General features: G+C 50.3%; 1 protein-coding gene across 1 annotated transcript in view; it reads left to right on the forward strand.

Annotated features, from left to right (window-relative positions):
- The window catches only part of Fbxw8 (F-box and WD repeat domain containing 8), an 87,853-nt gene that overhangs the window by 36,350 nt on the left and 34,081 nt on the right, over nucleotides 1–17,422 (forward strand). Inside the window, exon 5 of the mRNA XM_032886376.1 lies at nucleotides 4,369–4,526. Coding sequence (XP_032742267.1) covers nucleotides 4,369–4,526 — 158 coding nt within the window. The remainder of the gene's footprint in view (nucleotides 1–4,368; nucleotides 4,527–17,422) is intronic.

A 17,422-nucleotide genomic window follows, 5' to 3' on the forward strand; every position in this document is an offset into this window, starting at 1 on the left:
GTCCTTCTGCACTCTAGGCAACACCAGTCATTAGTAATCCACTGCTGAGTGTCTTCCTAGTTGGAGAGAGCACAGCTGCCGGGTCCTTGGCACAGGGACCCAAGTGTTCAGAACCATGAACTGTGTGCTGCTGAGGCCTGGTCACAGTAGAGCTGGGACCTTATTTGGGAGCAGCAGAAACAGTGTCCTGTGGAGGAAGAAGTTCCACTGATTGTTTTTAAAGATGTATTTATGTATGTATGAGGGCTTGTCTGCATGTACACCTGCATGCCAGAAGAGGGCATCGGATCCCATCACAGATGGTTGTGAGCCACCATGTGGTTGCTGGGAATTGAACTCAGGACCTCTGGAAGAGCAGTCAGTGCTCTTAACTGCTGAGCCGTCTCTCCAGCCCAATTCCACTGATCTTTGTATATTCTTACCCAGGATATGAAATTGAGTGTGGGAGGTGGTCTTGGGCCAGCCCGGTCCTCTGCTCTGGTTCCCTCTTCTGGGGCGTTGGTTGCTGGAATCTGACTTCCCATGAAATACGGGGTGGGACTGATAGAGTCTGGGGAGATGTGGGACAGCTGTGTCCTGCCCAGCTGAGCACACTGTGCAAACCATGAATTCCTTATGTTTCGCTTCAGTGGGGCTGGTTCTTGTGAGCAGTGTCTGTGGAAGTTGTAGTTTCACGGTGTGGAGCAGACTGAGGGAGACCTGGGCACAGCTGGGGCCCACTTCACTCTGTGCCTTAGCTTTCTTCACTAACCTCCTCCACTTGTCCAGGTGGTTTGGAAGAACTTGAACACATTTGTTTTGAGTGACTAAGAACTGGTCCTAGGGAGCACCCTTTGCTGCCGGGTGCCATGTGGGAGGGGAATGAACGGCTATGTCAGGTGGGACTGGCTCCTCTACCCCCTTGTCTTGTGACCTCTTGCTTTGAATACATCTTCTGCTCACAGAAGCACACACTAGAGAAAGCTCTTCAATTGTAATCTTTTTAACTTGGCAGTTGCCCTGGTGTGCCGAGGAGCCTGGCTTGGGAGCTACAAAGTCAGCTGCCGCTTCTGACCTCCATTTTGCCAGGCGTAGCATGACTGGGAAAGCACATGGTTCTTCATGTCCCTGGCCTGTGTGCAGCTGGGTCCATTGTGTCTCGCTGTGCAGAAGCCACCCACGTTCTTTTGTGCCCCTGTGGTAGCAGCGAGTGGACTGTAGTTGGTCTGTGCATGCTATGATTACAGCCATCCACACTGAGGTCCAGAGGCTTTCTGACAGTGCCGCTATCTGTCTGTCATAGTAATGTCTTAATTGGTTGAGCGTAATTGTCATTAGACAGAGATGGAGACATCTGGAGCCCTTTCCACTTTCATCCCTGCTTCCTTAGCTCTTCCTGGCCAGCGTAAGTGAGCGCACTTAGACCATGCTTAGGAGTCTGTGCAGGGCCCTCTGCTTAGCAATGTCCACTGGTGAAAATGCCTGTCTGTCTGCAGCATGGCTCAGCAGCACCAGTTCTCTACTGTGGTTTCTCTCCCTTAGCTGTCAGAGCCTGTGTATAGGTCTTGCAGCTCCTATCAGAGCAAACACGCCTGATTCTCACGCTTCTTTAGCTTTGAAGAACAGAGTTAATTCAAGTGGCTGTCTGCAAAATTCCATGTTTATGCAAATGACTGGGTTTGCCTGGTGTCTCCCAGAGCTAGTTTAGTCTGTTTAGAAAGAGATGCAGAAGTCTGAGGAGATCACCTGTGTTCTGGGCACTGCACTCCCCATTGGTAGTGGGAGCTGCTGATTGGGAGCGAGGAGAGTCGCGCTGCCGGTGACCTACTCTCTCCAGACACCACTTCTTTATAGCATTAGCTGTGCCTGAGGTGCAGAGATGTGGGCTGATGAGGATGGGCCTGCACGGATGGCCAATGGCAATAGCACATAGCCCTAAGCCAGCAAGGGAGGCCATCTGCAGGCAGGATGAGCAGGGAGCCTCGGACGGCTCCTGGAATGAGTAGGATTGTGAGTAAGTGTTGGGGAACTGGTCTGTCCTGTGATGGGACTGCTGACAGCACTGACAAGGCAGGCATCTGTGCAGAAGCTGGGGAGCTTGCGGGCCAGTGCTCGGGGAGCGGGCCTGTCTTGGCGCACAGGGCAGTGTGCTTGCAGGGACTTAACTGTGCCCCAGGAGTATCCTGTGAGTCCCCGCCCTTCTCCCCTGCTTACTCCTCAGATGAGGACATAGCAGTAGTTGTCTTGCACTGCATACCCCTGTGCAGCTCAAAGGTGAAACATGTTTTCCTTGTGGTGGTTGTTGCTGGTTTGCCCCAGAACTCTCTGGAGAAGGCAGTGAGCTGGAGCCCTGGTCCCCCAGAGCCTGCCTTCCACACCCTGCCCCTCCCACATCCTGCTCCTCCCTCCCACTGTTGTCTGCAGCGAGGCATCTCAGAACATAGCTTGGAAACCATGGATGTGCTGACAGACTCCATCCAGGTCTGTCATGAGCGTGAACAGCTCATGGCTTCTCTTCATCGCACTCTCCTGAGCTGTGCTTCGCTCACTTCACGTGGGACTGACTGGAGATTAGACTCATAGTCTGAACTCCTGCTCCAACCTTCCTGTCTCTCTGTAGTGGACACAAGTGGCCTGTCCCAGTGAACAGCTTGAGCCAGGCTGCGGTGCCAAGCGGGTGCTTTGGTGCAGCTGTGAGGAGCAGCTCCTTGTGGGGTTCCTCATCAGTGAGTCATCCAGAGCACTTCCTGAGGAGCCTGGACCCTGTGGCTGTGATCCATCAGGGCCACCTTAGTATGCGGCTTTGGTTAAGCATTGCCACGGTTAAAGACAGTCATGAGGGTTAGTGATCACCACAGTGGCAGTTGAGTGTGGGGAAGCCTCTCTACTGTGCCCCTCTTGACAGAATGCTGTCTGGACTCTGTCCTGCAGAGTGAGCTCGCCCACAGGATGACCCGTGGGCTGCATAACCTACACATTTACTGTAGATTAATAGTTGGGAGGGCATGCTGCAGTGTGTTATAAAGAAAATGACCCTGAGTCAGGGCACTCACAGTTGTCTCATGAAAAAAATCTTTCCAGTCAGTGGTGGCACAGACCTTTAATTCCAGTAGAGACAGGTAGATCTCTGAGTTCGAGGCCAGCCTGGTCTACAGATGGAGTTCCAGGACAGCCAGGGCTACTCAGAAAAGCCTGTCTTGAAAACCAAACCAAACCAAACCAACCAAACAAACAAACAAACAAACAAAAGACAAAGCAACTTTGCCCTCGGTGGTTCTGTGGTTGAGGGATAATAAGTACTTGTCTTGAAAGCCTGGTGTCCTGAGTGAATCCTTGGAACCTGCACCGCGGTGGGAAGAGAATCAGTTCCACCAACGTGTCCTCGCTTGCACACGGGCGCCCCTCCTCCCCCATGCGTGTGCACAGTAATACATAGATATGGAGTCTCACCTGAGGCTGACCTTCTGTAGCTGCGTCAGACATGAACATGCCCTTGGTTCCAGAGGTGACCAGATGTCTTGTCTCTGCAGTGAGGCTCTGAGGGAGTGTGGTTAGGGTCTCAGGAACACTGTTCCTTGGGATCCCTGCCTCTCTGTACTCCTCAAGCGGCTCCTACAGCTCCTTTTCCTCAACCCTCACCCTCCTCACCCAAGGGATTCAGCAGTAGGATTGTAGACTCTCAGCAACAGGCTAGGCACATCTTTGTTTGGCTGCCCCACCATCCTGAGGGCCTCAAAACAGAGTGGGTCATCCAGGAAGTGGTCAGAGCCACAGGCCAGAGCCAGGCCCTGCTTGTTTAGCGGGCAGTGCAGGTGTTCCTCACAGAAAGGGCAGGGCTGGCTTTGCTTGGAGTCATTTGAGCAGGTTTGGTGTCCTTCAGGGCTCTAACGAGTCAGCTGTGCCCCTGGTGGAGGTGTGAAGAGCTTGCTGGCTCTCTGTGTCCCTGCATGCATGTGTGCTGCAATGCCAGCACTGCTCCATGGTTCTCTCTGTGACTCCTGGAGTGGGAGGGGGAAGGTAATAGCTTGGTTCTGAGGGTGCAAGGGGGGACATCATGTCACTCATTCTCGTTCTCCTTCCTTCCCTTCCTTCCTTTTTTCCTTTGAGACAGGATCTCATTGTGAAGCCCTGGCTGTCCTGGAATTGTGTAGGCTGGACTCAAACTCACAGGGATCTTCCTGCATCTGCCTACTGAGTGCAGGGATTAAAGGTGGTCACCAGTGTGTTGTAACAGTGTGGGCTATGCCCACATCCTTCTGTGGTCCAGTTGACAACCTCCTCATTAAGCCATTCAAACCGCTATAGGAACAGAGCCTTCCAAGCAGCCCACATGCTACCGTGTATGGCCTCCAGGTTTCTCTTGGAACCAAGACTGTTCTTCTCTTCCAGATACACGTCAGGGGAGGTGAGGGTGTGGGACACCCGCACCTGGGACTATGTGGCCCCCTTCTTGGAGTCTGAGTCTGAGGAGGAGGATCCTGGAATGCAGCCATATGTCTCCTTTGTGAGGATCAACAGCTCGCTGGCAGTGGCGGCTTACGAGGATGGTGAGTACCTCAGTCCTCCCTCCTCCCTGTATCCGAGAAAGCCTCACCCAGTGCGGTAGCTGCAACTGCCCCCTGCCTTCTCCAAGCATGCACACACCCACATAACCACTCACCTGCCTCCTATACGCAGGTCATGTATGCATTCACACACGGTCATGCTCTCCCTCCTGCTTTTAGGTGAAGAATCTGGCAGGCAGCGTCCTGTTGTTTGGCGTAGGGGGCAGAACTACAGAGCTGTTGGAGCTTTGTAACCACCTACTACTCAGCAGTGAGAATTCAGAGCTAAAAGAGTAAATGCAGGGATTTTAAAAGCTGAGCAGAACTTTATTTCTACTCTGCTCTTTTTGGTTTAATGATAGTAGACACCACAGATGGTCATTAGCTAAGTTGAGATTGGAGGCGTGGCTCAGCGTAGTACTTGCCTGCCACACATGAGGCCTGGGCAAACCTCAGCATCGCCGTGCAGAGCAGCAGCAGAGCAGCAGCAGCAGCACAGTGCTTCTACGACGGTTAGGCTTTCCCGTGTGTGCTGGTTGATCAGATACGCAGCGTAGCCTCTTTCTGAGCGTGCTTGCTGCTTCGTCTCCAACTGGGCTTGTAGCTTTGGACAGCTCCGACAGCACTTCCTGTCCTGCATACTTGATTGGCACACAGACACTTCCACCAGTGGGGAAACTGAAGGCTGGAGAATAAAAGGTGTTGAAGACATAGCTAGTTTTGTCTCCTAGTCCCAGTGTTGCTGGAGCAGAGTCCCTGACAACAAACATGGAGACTCTTGTAAAGTGAGCACTGGGTTCACCGTAGTTTTACATTTTTAAAACCTACGTTCAATAAGGGTTCTTAAATGCTTTAACCTCCTTCTAGCCCACCACCCAGCAGAGGTAGTGGAGAAGAAAGGTTATTAGGATACAGGAGAAATGGGCTTGTTTTAAAAATTCTTTGGAGCAACTCCAATCTGCATTGTCAGGAAATCAGTTCAGTTAACAGAAGTCAGCAGAGGCAGCTCGATCCACTCACAAACACGGCACAGATACACCAGCAGTCCAGTCCAGTAGTATCAGGATAGAAACATGGATCAGCAGCAGTGCCACGACTTCAGCAGACACAGCCAGGCCTCCGCCAATGGGCAGGAGTCAGCAGGAGGGACCAGGACCAGCAGGGAGGCCAGAGAAGTTCTCCAAGTGCCTCTCAATGAAGTGAAGATAGCAAAGCCGGAGACTCGAGGCCAATGAAGTGTTGCAAAGCTGCCTATGCAAGCGCAGTCACTGTCTGTTGGGTCCTGTCTATACGCCCTCCCACCATCACAGACGGACCTCCCAAGGGGCTTGCCTCAGCAAAACTCCATGAGAGGGGTCTGTATCAGCGCCATCACTATGCTTCCTGGTCCTAGGAAGCAGGAAGAAGCTGTAGGAACCTTACAAGGAGTTCTTCAGTGGGTCTCTCTGGCGTCACCATAAGGGGAGCCCAGCAACTAAGTGTAAGGCCAACCAGTACCTGCGTGCATGTCAGTAACAAAGAATCCTTCATCAGCAGTCCTTTCACGTGCTTGCTTTAGCAGAGCGTCCTTTCACCCGTCTGCCCAGCAAAGCATCGTTTGACATAACTGACTTTCCAAAGAAAGCAGAAGCGTCCACTCCAGCTCACCACATCTGACCAGCTTACACAAGAGCTCGAGGGGAAAGTAAAGTGTGCTGCAAGTTAGGTGAGCAGACGGACAGATGCACGTGCACAGACCTGCACACGGATGTGCATGCTAAGTAGTGCTCCTCCACCACTGTGCTCGCTCGGTGCTGCCGAGACTGTCTTCGGCCCACTGCCACTGTCACTGCATAGCATTGTGGGAGCAATGCAGATGCTTCCTTTATGGTAAATATTTGAATCGAGGTGTTCAGAACAGTTTACATATGCCGTGTAAAAGCCCTCATTTATTCAGAAGTGGTGGACATCTTTACTAGCAGCACATGGAAGGCAGAGGCAGGTGGTGCTCCATGTTTCAGGCCAGCCTGGTCTATTTAGTTTCAGGCCAACTGGGGCTATATGGTAAGGACCTATCTCAAAATAAAAAAAAAAAAATCAGTTAAAATGTATTTAAACAACAAGGGCTCTGTGTGTGTGTGTGTGTGTGTGTGTGTGTACACATGTATGTATACATGGTAAAAAACAAAAACTACTTGAAAGTGTCCTTCAACTTCTAGGTCCTCTCCTCTTCCCAGGCCAGTTCTGTACAATTCTGCGTGTCTTTCTGTGGAAGAGCAGCCAGTGCTCTAATGACTGATCACCTCTCCAGTGCCCACTCTTTGGCTCTGTGATGGAGTGACCCTTAAAGCTCCCTTTCCACACCTATGTGACCCGCTGTTCTGTACAGGCCTGTGGCTGTGTCTCTGCATTTGCTCTCCCAGGCAGCATTGTAGTGAGAAGCTTTGTACAAGTGTCCTCTCGTGTGAGCAGGGAAGTCGTCTCCTATAGGAAGGGTCTCCAGGTAGGAATGTGAGCATAGATGCCCTGTGCCTTCTGCTCTCCAGCAGGTGTGAGCCGCTCCTCTGTTCTCAGGCTGGGTTTTTTGGTAGGGAGCAGCACATAATGTGGTTGTTTTTCCCTAGTGGGAAGGTCGATAGTTTCTTACGCACACCTGCCGCTTGTGGTCCCTGTGTTTCCTTTGTGGTTGTGTCCCAGTTAAGTCCTTGTCAATACTGAGCCAGTTGTGGGTCAGTAGGAAGCAGACCTGAGCACCGGTGGTCTCTGGCACTGTGATACAGGTCTGCTCAGGATACTGCTGACCTGTGTGGTGTCAGTGCAAAGATTACACTTTAGGGTCTCAGGTCATGTTGGTGGGCAACCACTTGGCTGTGAGGTAAACTGCAGTCCTTCCACGGTTCGGGATTTGCCTCAAAGCTTTTACTGTGGCTTAGGTGTGAAGACCATTATTCCTCAAGCACCAGCAGGCTCTCCCAGTCTCCTCAGCAGAATCAGGTTGTCAGGATTTCTGTGGAAGATGGCACTTTCTGGTCGTTTTCCCAACTCAGGTGACCTTGTCCTCAGAATCACCTGGGTGACAGATTGACATATTCTCAAAGAGCAACTTAGGACTCACAAATCCCCATATCAAGTGCACATTCCTTTGTTCCGTTCCAAGAGCAGTGGCTGGTGCTTCTTGTGCAGTCTGCTGTGTGCAGTTTGTAGAGGGGATGTCCAGCTTTCCCATGGTGCCTCAGTGCACCTCTGAAGCATCGAGGTTCAGACCCCTGGTTGAAGTTGCCACTTTCTCCTCAGTAGGAGCCTCCCTGCAGGAGGACTCTAGGAGAAAGCCAGCCCTTTAGCGTGTCCTTTCTGGAGCTGTGCCCTGAGGAACCCCACACACGCACCTGGGGGCTGGGACTTGGCAGGGTGAGCCACAGTTGTGATTTTTTGAATTCCAACCCACTGGCCTCATATTTCTTGTGCCTTGTTTCCAATTGTCAGCACTGGCCACCCTCCAGTTTGATTTTACCACTAATTGTGCTGCACGTTACCGTCCCGAAATGAATCAAATCAAAATGCTTTTCCTGGAGCATTAGCTAAAGCAAGTGAAGGTTCTGAGTAATGAGCAGCTGCTGGTGCAGGGACAATGGGGACCTTGCCAGGACTCCATCTGCTGCATGCCTGCCTGCCTTTGGCCTCAAGCCACGGCATTAAGGGACGGTAGTGAGCTGGGACCCCTTCCCCACTTGAGTCTCTCTTCGAACCTCAGTCTTTGGTGAGAAATGAGATTAGATGCTTGTTCCATGACGGAAGGTTCTTGGCCTGTCTGTCTGAGGTAGAGAGAAGAGGCGAGACCTGGGGGCACCAGCACGCCACCTTGATGAATCAGTGCAGCTCTCTGTGCTGCCAGGCAGGGTTTCCGAGTTTCCGAGTGGATGAGCAGTGGGTGAGAGCGAGCAGGTCCGCAAGCTCCACAGCTGTAGGGGCGGACCTATCTTCCTCGGCAGCTCTGGAGACTCGGTGCGCCTAGGCTCGTGTTTTAACACAGAGAGTTGTCCGATGGTTTGCTCGTGTGTTTGATGGTGATGTCTGAATCTATCGTGCAGCTCCCTTCTTCTCTTTGATCGGTGTTGAAGCTTTAGGAATGGAGCAAAATTATTGTGAGGTTTGTGTGAGCTACCAGCTGCCTGCCACCTCTGGCCATGGGTTGTGGAGAAGCTTTCTTTCTACCCACAGGCCTTTTTCTTGTCACTTTTCTCTGTGAGTAATCAGCTCTTGCCTGCCATCCCGACTGCCTGAGGCTTGGGGGCAGACCGCAGAACTGAAGCTCCTTTCCAACACAGAGGGAGAGCTGCCAGACACCATCCCTTTAGAGGACAGGACACACTTGCTCAGTCACACTGTCACACAGCAGTAGGGATGCTCACGGTGTTCTCAGACTCATGGGAAATGAACAGACTTAGGTGCGGAGCGACTGCTGGTAAAGGTGTTTACTGCCACGCTGCTGGCCTGACCCTTCCCAGAGCCAAGTCCAAGCTGTCTTCTCCCCCAACCCCCCAGCGCACACACACATGCGTACGCGCACACACACATACACACACACGATGTATTAAAATTTTTAAGTGCAGAGTCCAGAGCTGAAATGGTTTAGAAGTATCTAAGACATTGAACTTTTTGTTTTTCTGACCATGTGTCTCTGTGCAGTCTAGGCTATCCTGAAGTTCTCTGTGTAGAGCAGACAGCCTCTGAGACATTGGACTTTAATGTGACACCTAGCACATTCCAGGACCTTTAGTTTTGTTTAACAAGCTGTGGAGACTGTCACATGTTGAGCTGCTGAAGCAAACTGTTGCTCTGAGGTGTTCCTGCCTCTTATGAGGGGAGCTCAGTACCACGGCTGTGCGCCTGGGGCAGGGAGCCAGCAGGGCTAATACTGACCAATTTTTTGAAGTGAGTTAATAGCTCAGAACACATAGTAAATCAAAGTACATTGCCCAGAGTCACTCCAGATGTGCTGTGTCACTCACTCTCAGTGAAGAGGTCACAGGTGTCTGACAGGACCCCCATGTCCCCAGCAGCAGTGACACTGATTCCACATTCTGAGCCTCTGTCTCCCTGACACTGATCTGTAAGGGTGCCCTGCCTGGGCATGGCCCTGTGGGCTCTCTGGTCTCCCATGCTCACCCACAGATAGCAGCACACACAGGACCTGCTCCTGCTGTCTTCTTTCTGCTGTTTACCCTTTCTAGAGCGTCAGCAAAGCGGGATGATGGGCCAAGGCAGATTTCCCACAGAGAGAATGGGTCAGGAAACCATTTAAGGAAACCCACTCTATTCTTCTCTGCCTCTGGAGCTCTGAGAAGTGCAAACTTCAGTCTCTGGCCAAGAGGGCCATTGACGCTTCAGGACAAGAGAGAACCATCTGTCCCGTCAGAGTTTTGTTGTTGAATACATTACTCAAGGTAAAACAACTCTGAATAAAGACCCGGGGCTTTCCTGTTACCCCTGCTGCTGCCTGTCTCCCAACTGAGGAGGGAGGAGCTACGTGTGCCTTGCCTTCCCTCAGTGTAGTGGCCAGCTGCCAGCTGAAATCCAGCCTATCCATTTGATCAGTGTTTTGTCAGAGCGGCAAAGATGGGACCAGAACAGCCATGGCTGGAAGGTCAGCAGCCCAGCAGCAGTGACCACAGCTTGAGCCCTGCGCTTGAGGAGAGTGCTCCCGCCAGCAGGAGCCAGCTGCAGGGAGGACTGGCCAGCTGCAAGGAGGACTGGCCAGCTGTGGAATGTGTGTGGGGGAGGAAGGAGGATTGTGGAGGGGTCTCATGCAGTGAACGTGGGAGCTAGCCTTATGGGATCCCGTCAGTCAGATCTGGCCACCAGCATGAGTAAGGACAGCAACAGATGACGACCCACCCAGTTAATGGGACTCCACGGTCTTCTGTGATGGAAGAGAGGAGTAAGAAGAGAGGCTGAGAACCCCGTAAGCGGGAGCACCAGCTCCTAAGCACACAGGATGCTGGGAGTAAAACCATGCTGGGGTTTGGTGACTGATAACTAGATCAGGAGAAAAAGTAGTTTATGCAAAAACTATGGCAAGCATGAGAGCAGAACTTCCTTTAGCCCCAAAGAGTAGCATCGATTAAAAGAGTGAAGCCTATGTGCTTCAGGGCCTCGAGTTTCCAACATCACTGTCCCTTAGAAAAGAGTAAAGGTGAGACCCAGAGTTGCACTAGTGCATGGGCAGTCAGCAGCAGCGGACAAGGCAAGGGAACTGTATGTGTGGGCCCATGAGGTTAGCAGACAGCGGTGAGAGCTCCAGGATGCATGGTGGACAGAAACCTGCCTAGCCCAGGGATGTGAAGCTACTTTTATTCTTTAACAGTCTCTTTAAGAGTGAGTAGGTGCCTCGTGCACCATAACAGCAGAGCATTATGGGGTAGAACATATGTAGAAGCTATTTTTTTTAAAGATTTATTTATTCATTTATTATATATAAGCACACTGTAGCTGTCTTCAGATACACCAGAAGAGGGAATCGGATCTCTTTACAGATGGTTGTGAGCCACCATGTGGTTGCTGGGAATTGAACTCAGGACCTCTGGAAGAGCAGTCAGTGCTCTTAACCGCTGAGCCATCTCTCCAGCCCCCGTAGAAGCTTTTTTTTTCTTGGGAAAAAAAAAAAACAAAAACAAAAAATCTTTACTAACACAGAAAAAAGTTTCTATGTGCTTAAGAGAGAGCATTTGCCAGTGCAGCACAGATTGTGTGCAGCAATGGCTTCTCAAAAACCAGGCTCTGCTGCACGCTGGTTTGGTGCTGTATAGACCTACGTGCTGCAAGAAAATGTGTAAGAAACAGAAGAAATGAAGTAAAAACCCCATAGATAATTTATGTATAAAACCCATATAGTATGTGTGGCCGAGATCCTGGGTCTGGCATAAATATGTAAAAATTAGTTGTATTCAAGTTAGCATTGAACAATGAGAAAGTGGTTTTGTTACAATATGGGGGAGGGGGAGCAGAGATAGATGGATAAGAAGGTAGGAGAGATCTAGAAAGAACTGGCTGCAGAAAATGTGATCACAATATAAAAAAAAATGTTTTTCAAGAAAAAATGTGTGAGGAGTTGATTTATTCAACAAACTATGGTAAGATTTCTGTGCTGCAATCTTGTGAAATATGCTGAGAGACTAAAGAAAGCCCTGCTCAGAGAAATAGAGCCCACTCACCTGACTGATAGAGATTCCAGGCAAGCTAAGGGAAAATGGATGCACTGACGCTCAACAACAAAAACCACGCTGTAGGGCCTAAAGAGCTCCACGCTGGAGTATGCACTTAACTCTTAAGGTTTACACTAAAACCACAGTGATGAAGACAGTGTCATTGGCACCAGAAGGTCACAGAAGTCCACAGTGGTGGACTATGCTGGTGTCTCCACCCTTCCCAAAGGTTGTAGGCTACTTCAGTGAAGCCCTTGGCTTTCCAGCAGACAGCAGGAAGTACACACTGTCCCATATATCCTTCCCCCAAACAACCTGCCATCCCCACTTATGCGCAGACAAGCTGCTCAGAGTAGACTGTAGTGCTAAGTGCAAAGCTTTTAACTGTGGAAAATCTTCCTGCCTCTGGTCTGGGTAGAGATTCCTTAGACAAAAACCACAAATTACAAAAGAAAAAAGTTAACTTTATCAGAATTGAAAATCCTCATGTATTGAAGATACCACTATGTGGTAAAAACACAGGGTGAGGCCTAAAACCGGAGTGAACTAAAGTCTCACGCGATAGCCAAACTCTAGTTTATGCTCTGAGAGTTAGGCTGATGCGAGTAAGGTGTTCCACTTCAAGGAGAGGCCACATGTTTCCATAGAGGGATATGAATAGCAACAGCCGAAGTAAACTCACCCTTATCCGCTCTACCTGGCTCCAGATTGGCTGTTTAGCCCTAGCCGGGACTTGAACTCCACCTCCATAGTGCTGCAGGTACAGGCATGCACCACCATGCCCTGCCTTCTGTTTTTACTTTATTAGAAGTTATGCATAAAATTCTATTCTAAAAGCTGAACATGAGGGGCGGTTAAGAGGACGGGCTCAGGTCACAGCACCTGTATGGCAGTTCACGTCCATCTGGGACTCCAGAGCGGGGGATCTGACCCTGCAGACACCAAGCACACAAGTGCATAGTCACACATGCAAACACATGAAAATCCCAAGGCCTCTTAAGAAAAGTTTAACATAAAAATAGAACTGACAAGTGTCGCGAGCACATGTCCCTGTCTTCCGCTTCAGGAGCTGTTGCACCTCTCTTACACCCTTACACCTGTAATACTCTCCACTCAGAGCGTTCCAAGTTCTGTGTTGATATGTCATGACTGAAAGCGACTCCGGTCATATTCTGTTGAATATGAAGGGAAGTCAGGGCAGGAACTCAAGAAACTGGAGACAGGCAGAACCGCGAGGACAGTGTCCTGAGGACCTCATGCTGGGCTTGGTGCTCCACCATCACCTGGTCCCTCCATGATCGTCTCTGAGCTCTGAAAGTTCTAAGGAGCTTTGAGCCCTCACTGGGCAGCGTCACCAGAACTCACAATAGCGATGGACTTTCCAAGTCTTAGGCTGGAGCGGACGAGTGATTCAATTACCAGCCCCAGAAAGGACTAAGAGCTGGGGACAGTTGGGATAGCTGGGTGAAGATGTCCTTGTCAGTGGCTTTACTGTAGAAAATCTTGGGGAACAATTTAAAATTCCGAAAAGCGCATTCTTGGTAGTTGAGCAAGGGTTTTTTTTTTTTTAGATCAGGGGACAAGACATTGGCAGCCCTGCTAGTACTAACGGTGCCTTTCTTACTAAAGCTGGGCTGGTGACCAAGGTGATGATTAATTCTTGTACCCATTTTTGCCCTTGGCTTTCTGATATGATTTAATAAAAAACATTAATGGGTAGGTGTGCATCCTGAGGACTTAAAGTAGAGATGACTGATTGCTTTTATATAAAAGCTTGCATTTGTGATTCTTTTAAGATTTTTTAAAAAATAAGATTGCATTTTAAGATAAACAGTAAAATGATTTTTTTTCCTTTGCTGTTGCAAAGTGTAGCCGCCAGTAAAGAGCTGGCTGAGAAGCCCTTGCTTGCTCACATCTTGTTATTCTGTACCAAGTTACCTCAATGTGTGTGGGTCTCACCTGTAATACAGAAAACACAGTCATGGAAGGATGTTGGGGAGTGTACAGGGTTGTTTGTTTGTTTACTTCTAATTATTGTAATCACTCACTCAGAGAAAAGTAGACTATAACCACATTGCAGTTTTAATACTGCCTGAAAGATTTTGCTGGGGGATGCAAGCTGTGGGAGGAAAAGTTGTTGGAGCGCTTTGCTTCACCAAGTGTGTGTGTGTGTGTGTGTGTGTGTGTGTGTGTGTGTGTGTGTGTGTGTGTGTGCGCGCGTGCGTGAGTTGTTGGAGCACTTTGCTTCACCAAGTGTGTGTGTGTGTGTGTGTGTGTGTGTTTGTGTGTGTGTGTGTGTGCGTGCGTGAGTGCCTGCCTTGTATTAGTCACCAACCACACATCTCCTCCTTGGATCCAGAACACACTGCTGGATCTGGCCTCCAGCAACAGGTGGTGGTGGTTTTGTTTTTTACAGGACACTGCATGTGAAGAGAATTGAAGGGTTGTGGCAGTGTGATTGACGGCAGGCTTGCTTGTCTTGGGTGCTGTTGAGCGTCCCAGTCACCGGTTTGGGCCAGCATCTGAAGCTCTCTTGGGTGCCTTAGATGTCATAAGCCTTCCTAGGGTCTCTCTGGTCTAGCATCCTCCAGGCGTGGATTTGAGAGCTCGTAGTAACCCATCTTCCCCTTCCCCCTCCTGGAGCCTCTGCCTACCTGGGTCATCCCATCTTCAGCCTCTGCTCCTTTGTCCTAACCTTGGCCTTGAGCCCATTCAGAATCTCATCAATGCAGTGTCCAGAATATTTCTGATTTGGGGTTTTTCCTCTGGAGGCAGCAGCATGCAGCCTTGGGGGGAGTCTCCTTCAGCCTGCCCTTTTCTCTGTCAAGACTTACGGACAAAGCAGCCCTCAGGGCTCTGGCTTACACTGATAGAACTCCTGATCTGGGAGGTGACCCAGTGGGTAAGGTGCTTGTTGTGTAGTTCTCACGTGTGCTGTGACCCCAGCCCCAGTGGGCAGGAGCCTAGCCAGAGCAGTGACCTCCAGACTCACTGAGAGATCTCCTCACACAAGGTAGAGAGAGAGAGAGAGCAGGGGTGTGTGTGCGCGTGTGTGTGCGCGCGCGTGTGAGCCAGCACTCGCCCTCTGACTTGATGATGTGTGCAGCTTCAGCTGAGTGTGCTGTGCAGTCGATGAAGACGTGCCTGTTTATGCCTAGTGACTGCTATGGGTGCATTTAAATTTCTGTTAAAATGTTTTTCCCTTGTAGAACTCCTTCTGCGTCCTTCTTAACTGGTTGGAGAAAAGCATTTATTTCCATAGTGGGAACGGGGCCTGCCAGCTGTCTGTATAAATAGTCAGCCTTCTTCTGTGTCTCTGAACACAGCTAATTGATCCTGTCTGCTTAGCTGTCATGATGCTGGGACCCAGCTTAGGTATTAACCCTGTAAGTCAAGAGGCTGGAGCTCAGAGGCTGTGTCCGCAAAGGGAAGTCTCCAGAGACCACGGCACACTCGGTAGTTGAAGGGCCACTGTGTGGCTGTCTAAATTGTTGCCTTTCTTGAGCCATAGTTACATAGAGCAGATCCGAGGGGAGGGGCAAGGCCAGTGTGTGTTTCCAAAACCAGTTCGGTGGTTATTTACCTTTCAAGCAATTAAGGTAATTACCGTGGTGCGGAGAAGTAATTGGGGAAGTTCCGCCCTGAGCTCTGACGGCCCTGCAGGGACAGTTTTAGTTGGGACTTATTTTTTTGATGGAAGCCTAATTGCAGTTTTGGCTTTGTGCACACAAACAGAAGCAGCTAATTGTTTAGGCAAATAGCAGATTAATTTAAATATGCATCCCTAATAAAACAAAAATGGTATCCATTATGGTCCTTGTTCCCATGCCGAGGAATATAAATATTGTGCGCAAGCACCATTAGGCGGCCTTCTTAAGGACCGTCGTCACTATCGCACAGGGGTAGCACTTTCCAGATACGAGTGATCTTTACAAAAGCTAACATAAATCAGCTTAAACTCATTTAGATCCCATTTCCACTATGTGCAGTTTCATTACCACACTCTGGCTGGCCTCCTCTGGGAGGGGAGGGACGTGCTGCACACTGGCATGGGTGCCCATGCACAGCTGCTTAGCAGCCTTTCTGTCTCCTCCAAAGCCTGGCCCTCGTCACTCATGTCACCGCTAATGACTTCCTGGTCTGGGGCAAGTGCTGAGTGAGTGCCAGTAGCCCGGCTGCTGCTCATCAAGGTGGAGGCACTGAGCAGGGAGCCAGTGAAGCTGCCAGGTCCCGCCCCTGCCTACTTGGGGGGCTTCGGCCTTCACTCACTATCCTCTCCCGCTCAGATGTGCTTTGAAAGACACAGTGTTTCTTTGTCTGCACCCTTTCAGGTTTCTGCTGAGTAGGCTGGTGTTGGGGAGGCCCCTGCTGCCATTTTACCTTCCTTTATTACCCTCGTGTGGGGCCTGAGATGCAGCAGAAAATGCTCCTCACCCAAGCACAGAGGGGTGGGCAGGCTTACAGGACCTGAGTATGTCTTTGGCATTGGCTGGTCAGACCCAGGATGGGGACCTGTTCATGAACCTGGGCTCACATTTTATTGTGTGCTTGGGTTAGAAGCCATTGTGGGACGGAGCTGGCTCCTTTAGAGAAAGCTGCACAGCAGAGGCAGAAGGAGAAGCAGTTGTAGAGATTAGCAGTGAGATCTGTGGCATGCACAAGTGGCCTTGATCCCTAGTGTTGCCTGGGTAGCTGGTTCCACCCTTGTCAGCTTGTCCTGTCCTGTCCTCTGCCTGAGTGACACAGCCTGTGCCAGTCTAGTCAGTTTCCACTCTGTGGAGCTTCACTCCAGTCTTTTTCTTAACATTGAACATTTCTTTTTTTTTTTTTTTTCTCTTTTTTTTTTCAGAGCTGGGGACCGAACCCAGGGCCTTGCGCTTGCTAGGCAAGCGCTCTACCACTGAGCTAAATCCCCAACCCCCCCCATTGAACATTTCTTACTGAACAGGAGGTGCATGTTAGCCAGGCTCTGCTAATAGCATTACTCCCTCTGACCCACTGTTGGGGGAGCAGGAGCCCAGCACATAGCCCGCCTCTTTATATGTCACCCAGTGCCAGAAGCCAAGTCCGCCCTGCATCCACATCAGATTTCTAACTATCGTATGTTTGAGAACTGAATTGTTTGGTTCTGACAGTTGTTACTGGCATCTCCTTTAATAGTCACATGGTGAACATGGACCAGCTCAACTCAGTGCCTGTAAAGGTCAGCTGCTCCTTGTGAGGGTGTGAGGACAGATGGACAGATTGAGTGTGGGTTTGGGTGTGGATGTGTGGTCTGAACTAAGCTTATGGCTTCCTTTCTGTTGCTGGGACAAAATACTGGCCAGAAGCAACTTAGGGAAGAGGAAAAGGCAGCATGGAGGATGCTGCTTACAGGCTCACTCATGCAGAGCCTAGAGCTGCCTGCCAGGGAATGGTGCTGCCCACAGTGGGCTGGGCCATCTAATGTCCATTATCAATCAAAACATCCCCACCCCGCTCCCATTACACCCTCTGTGCAGTTCCTGAATTGAGACTCCCTTCCCCCATGTCTCTAGGCTGTATCAGTTGACAGTTAGATCTTCATGAGTGGCTTTGTCGATGCCATCAGAAATCCGGTCCATGCAGTAAGGAACTTTGTTCTATATCATCCTAAGCATGGCGCTAACAGGGCTCCTGGATGCTGCTCAGGGCTTGGTGAGCACTTGCTCAGTGTGTAACTCTATAGACTCTGTTTTC

The sequence above is a fragment of the Rattus rattus genome, chromosome 16 (genome assembly GCF_011064425.1).
Source record: "Rattus rattus isolate New Zealand chromosome 16, Rrattus_CSIRO_v1, whole genome shotgun sequence".
Taxonomy (NCBI): domain Eukaryota; kingdom Metazoa; phylum Chordata; class Mammalia; order Rodentia; family Muridae; genus Rattus; species Rattus rattus.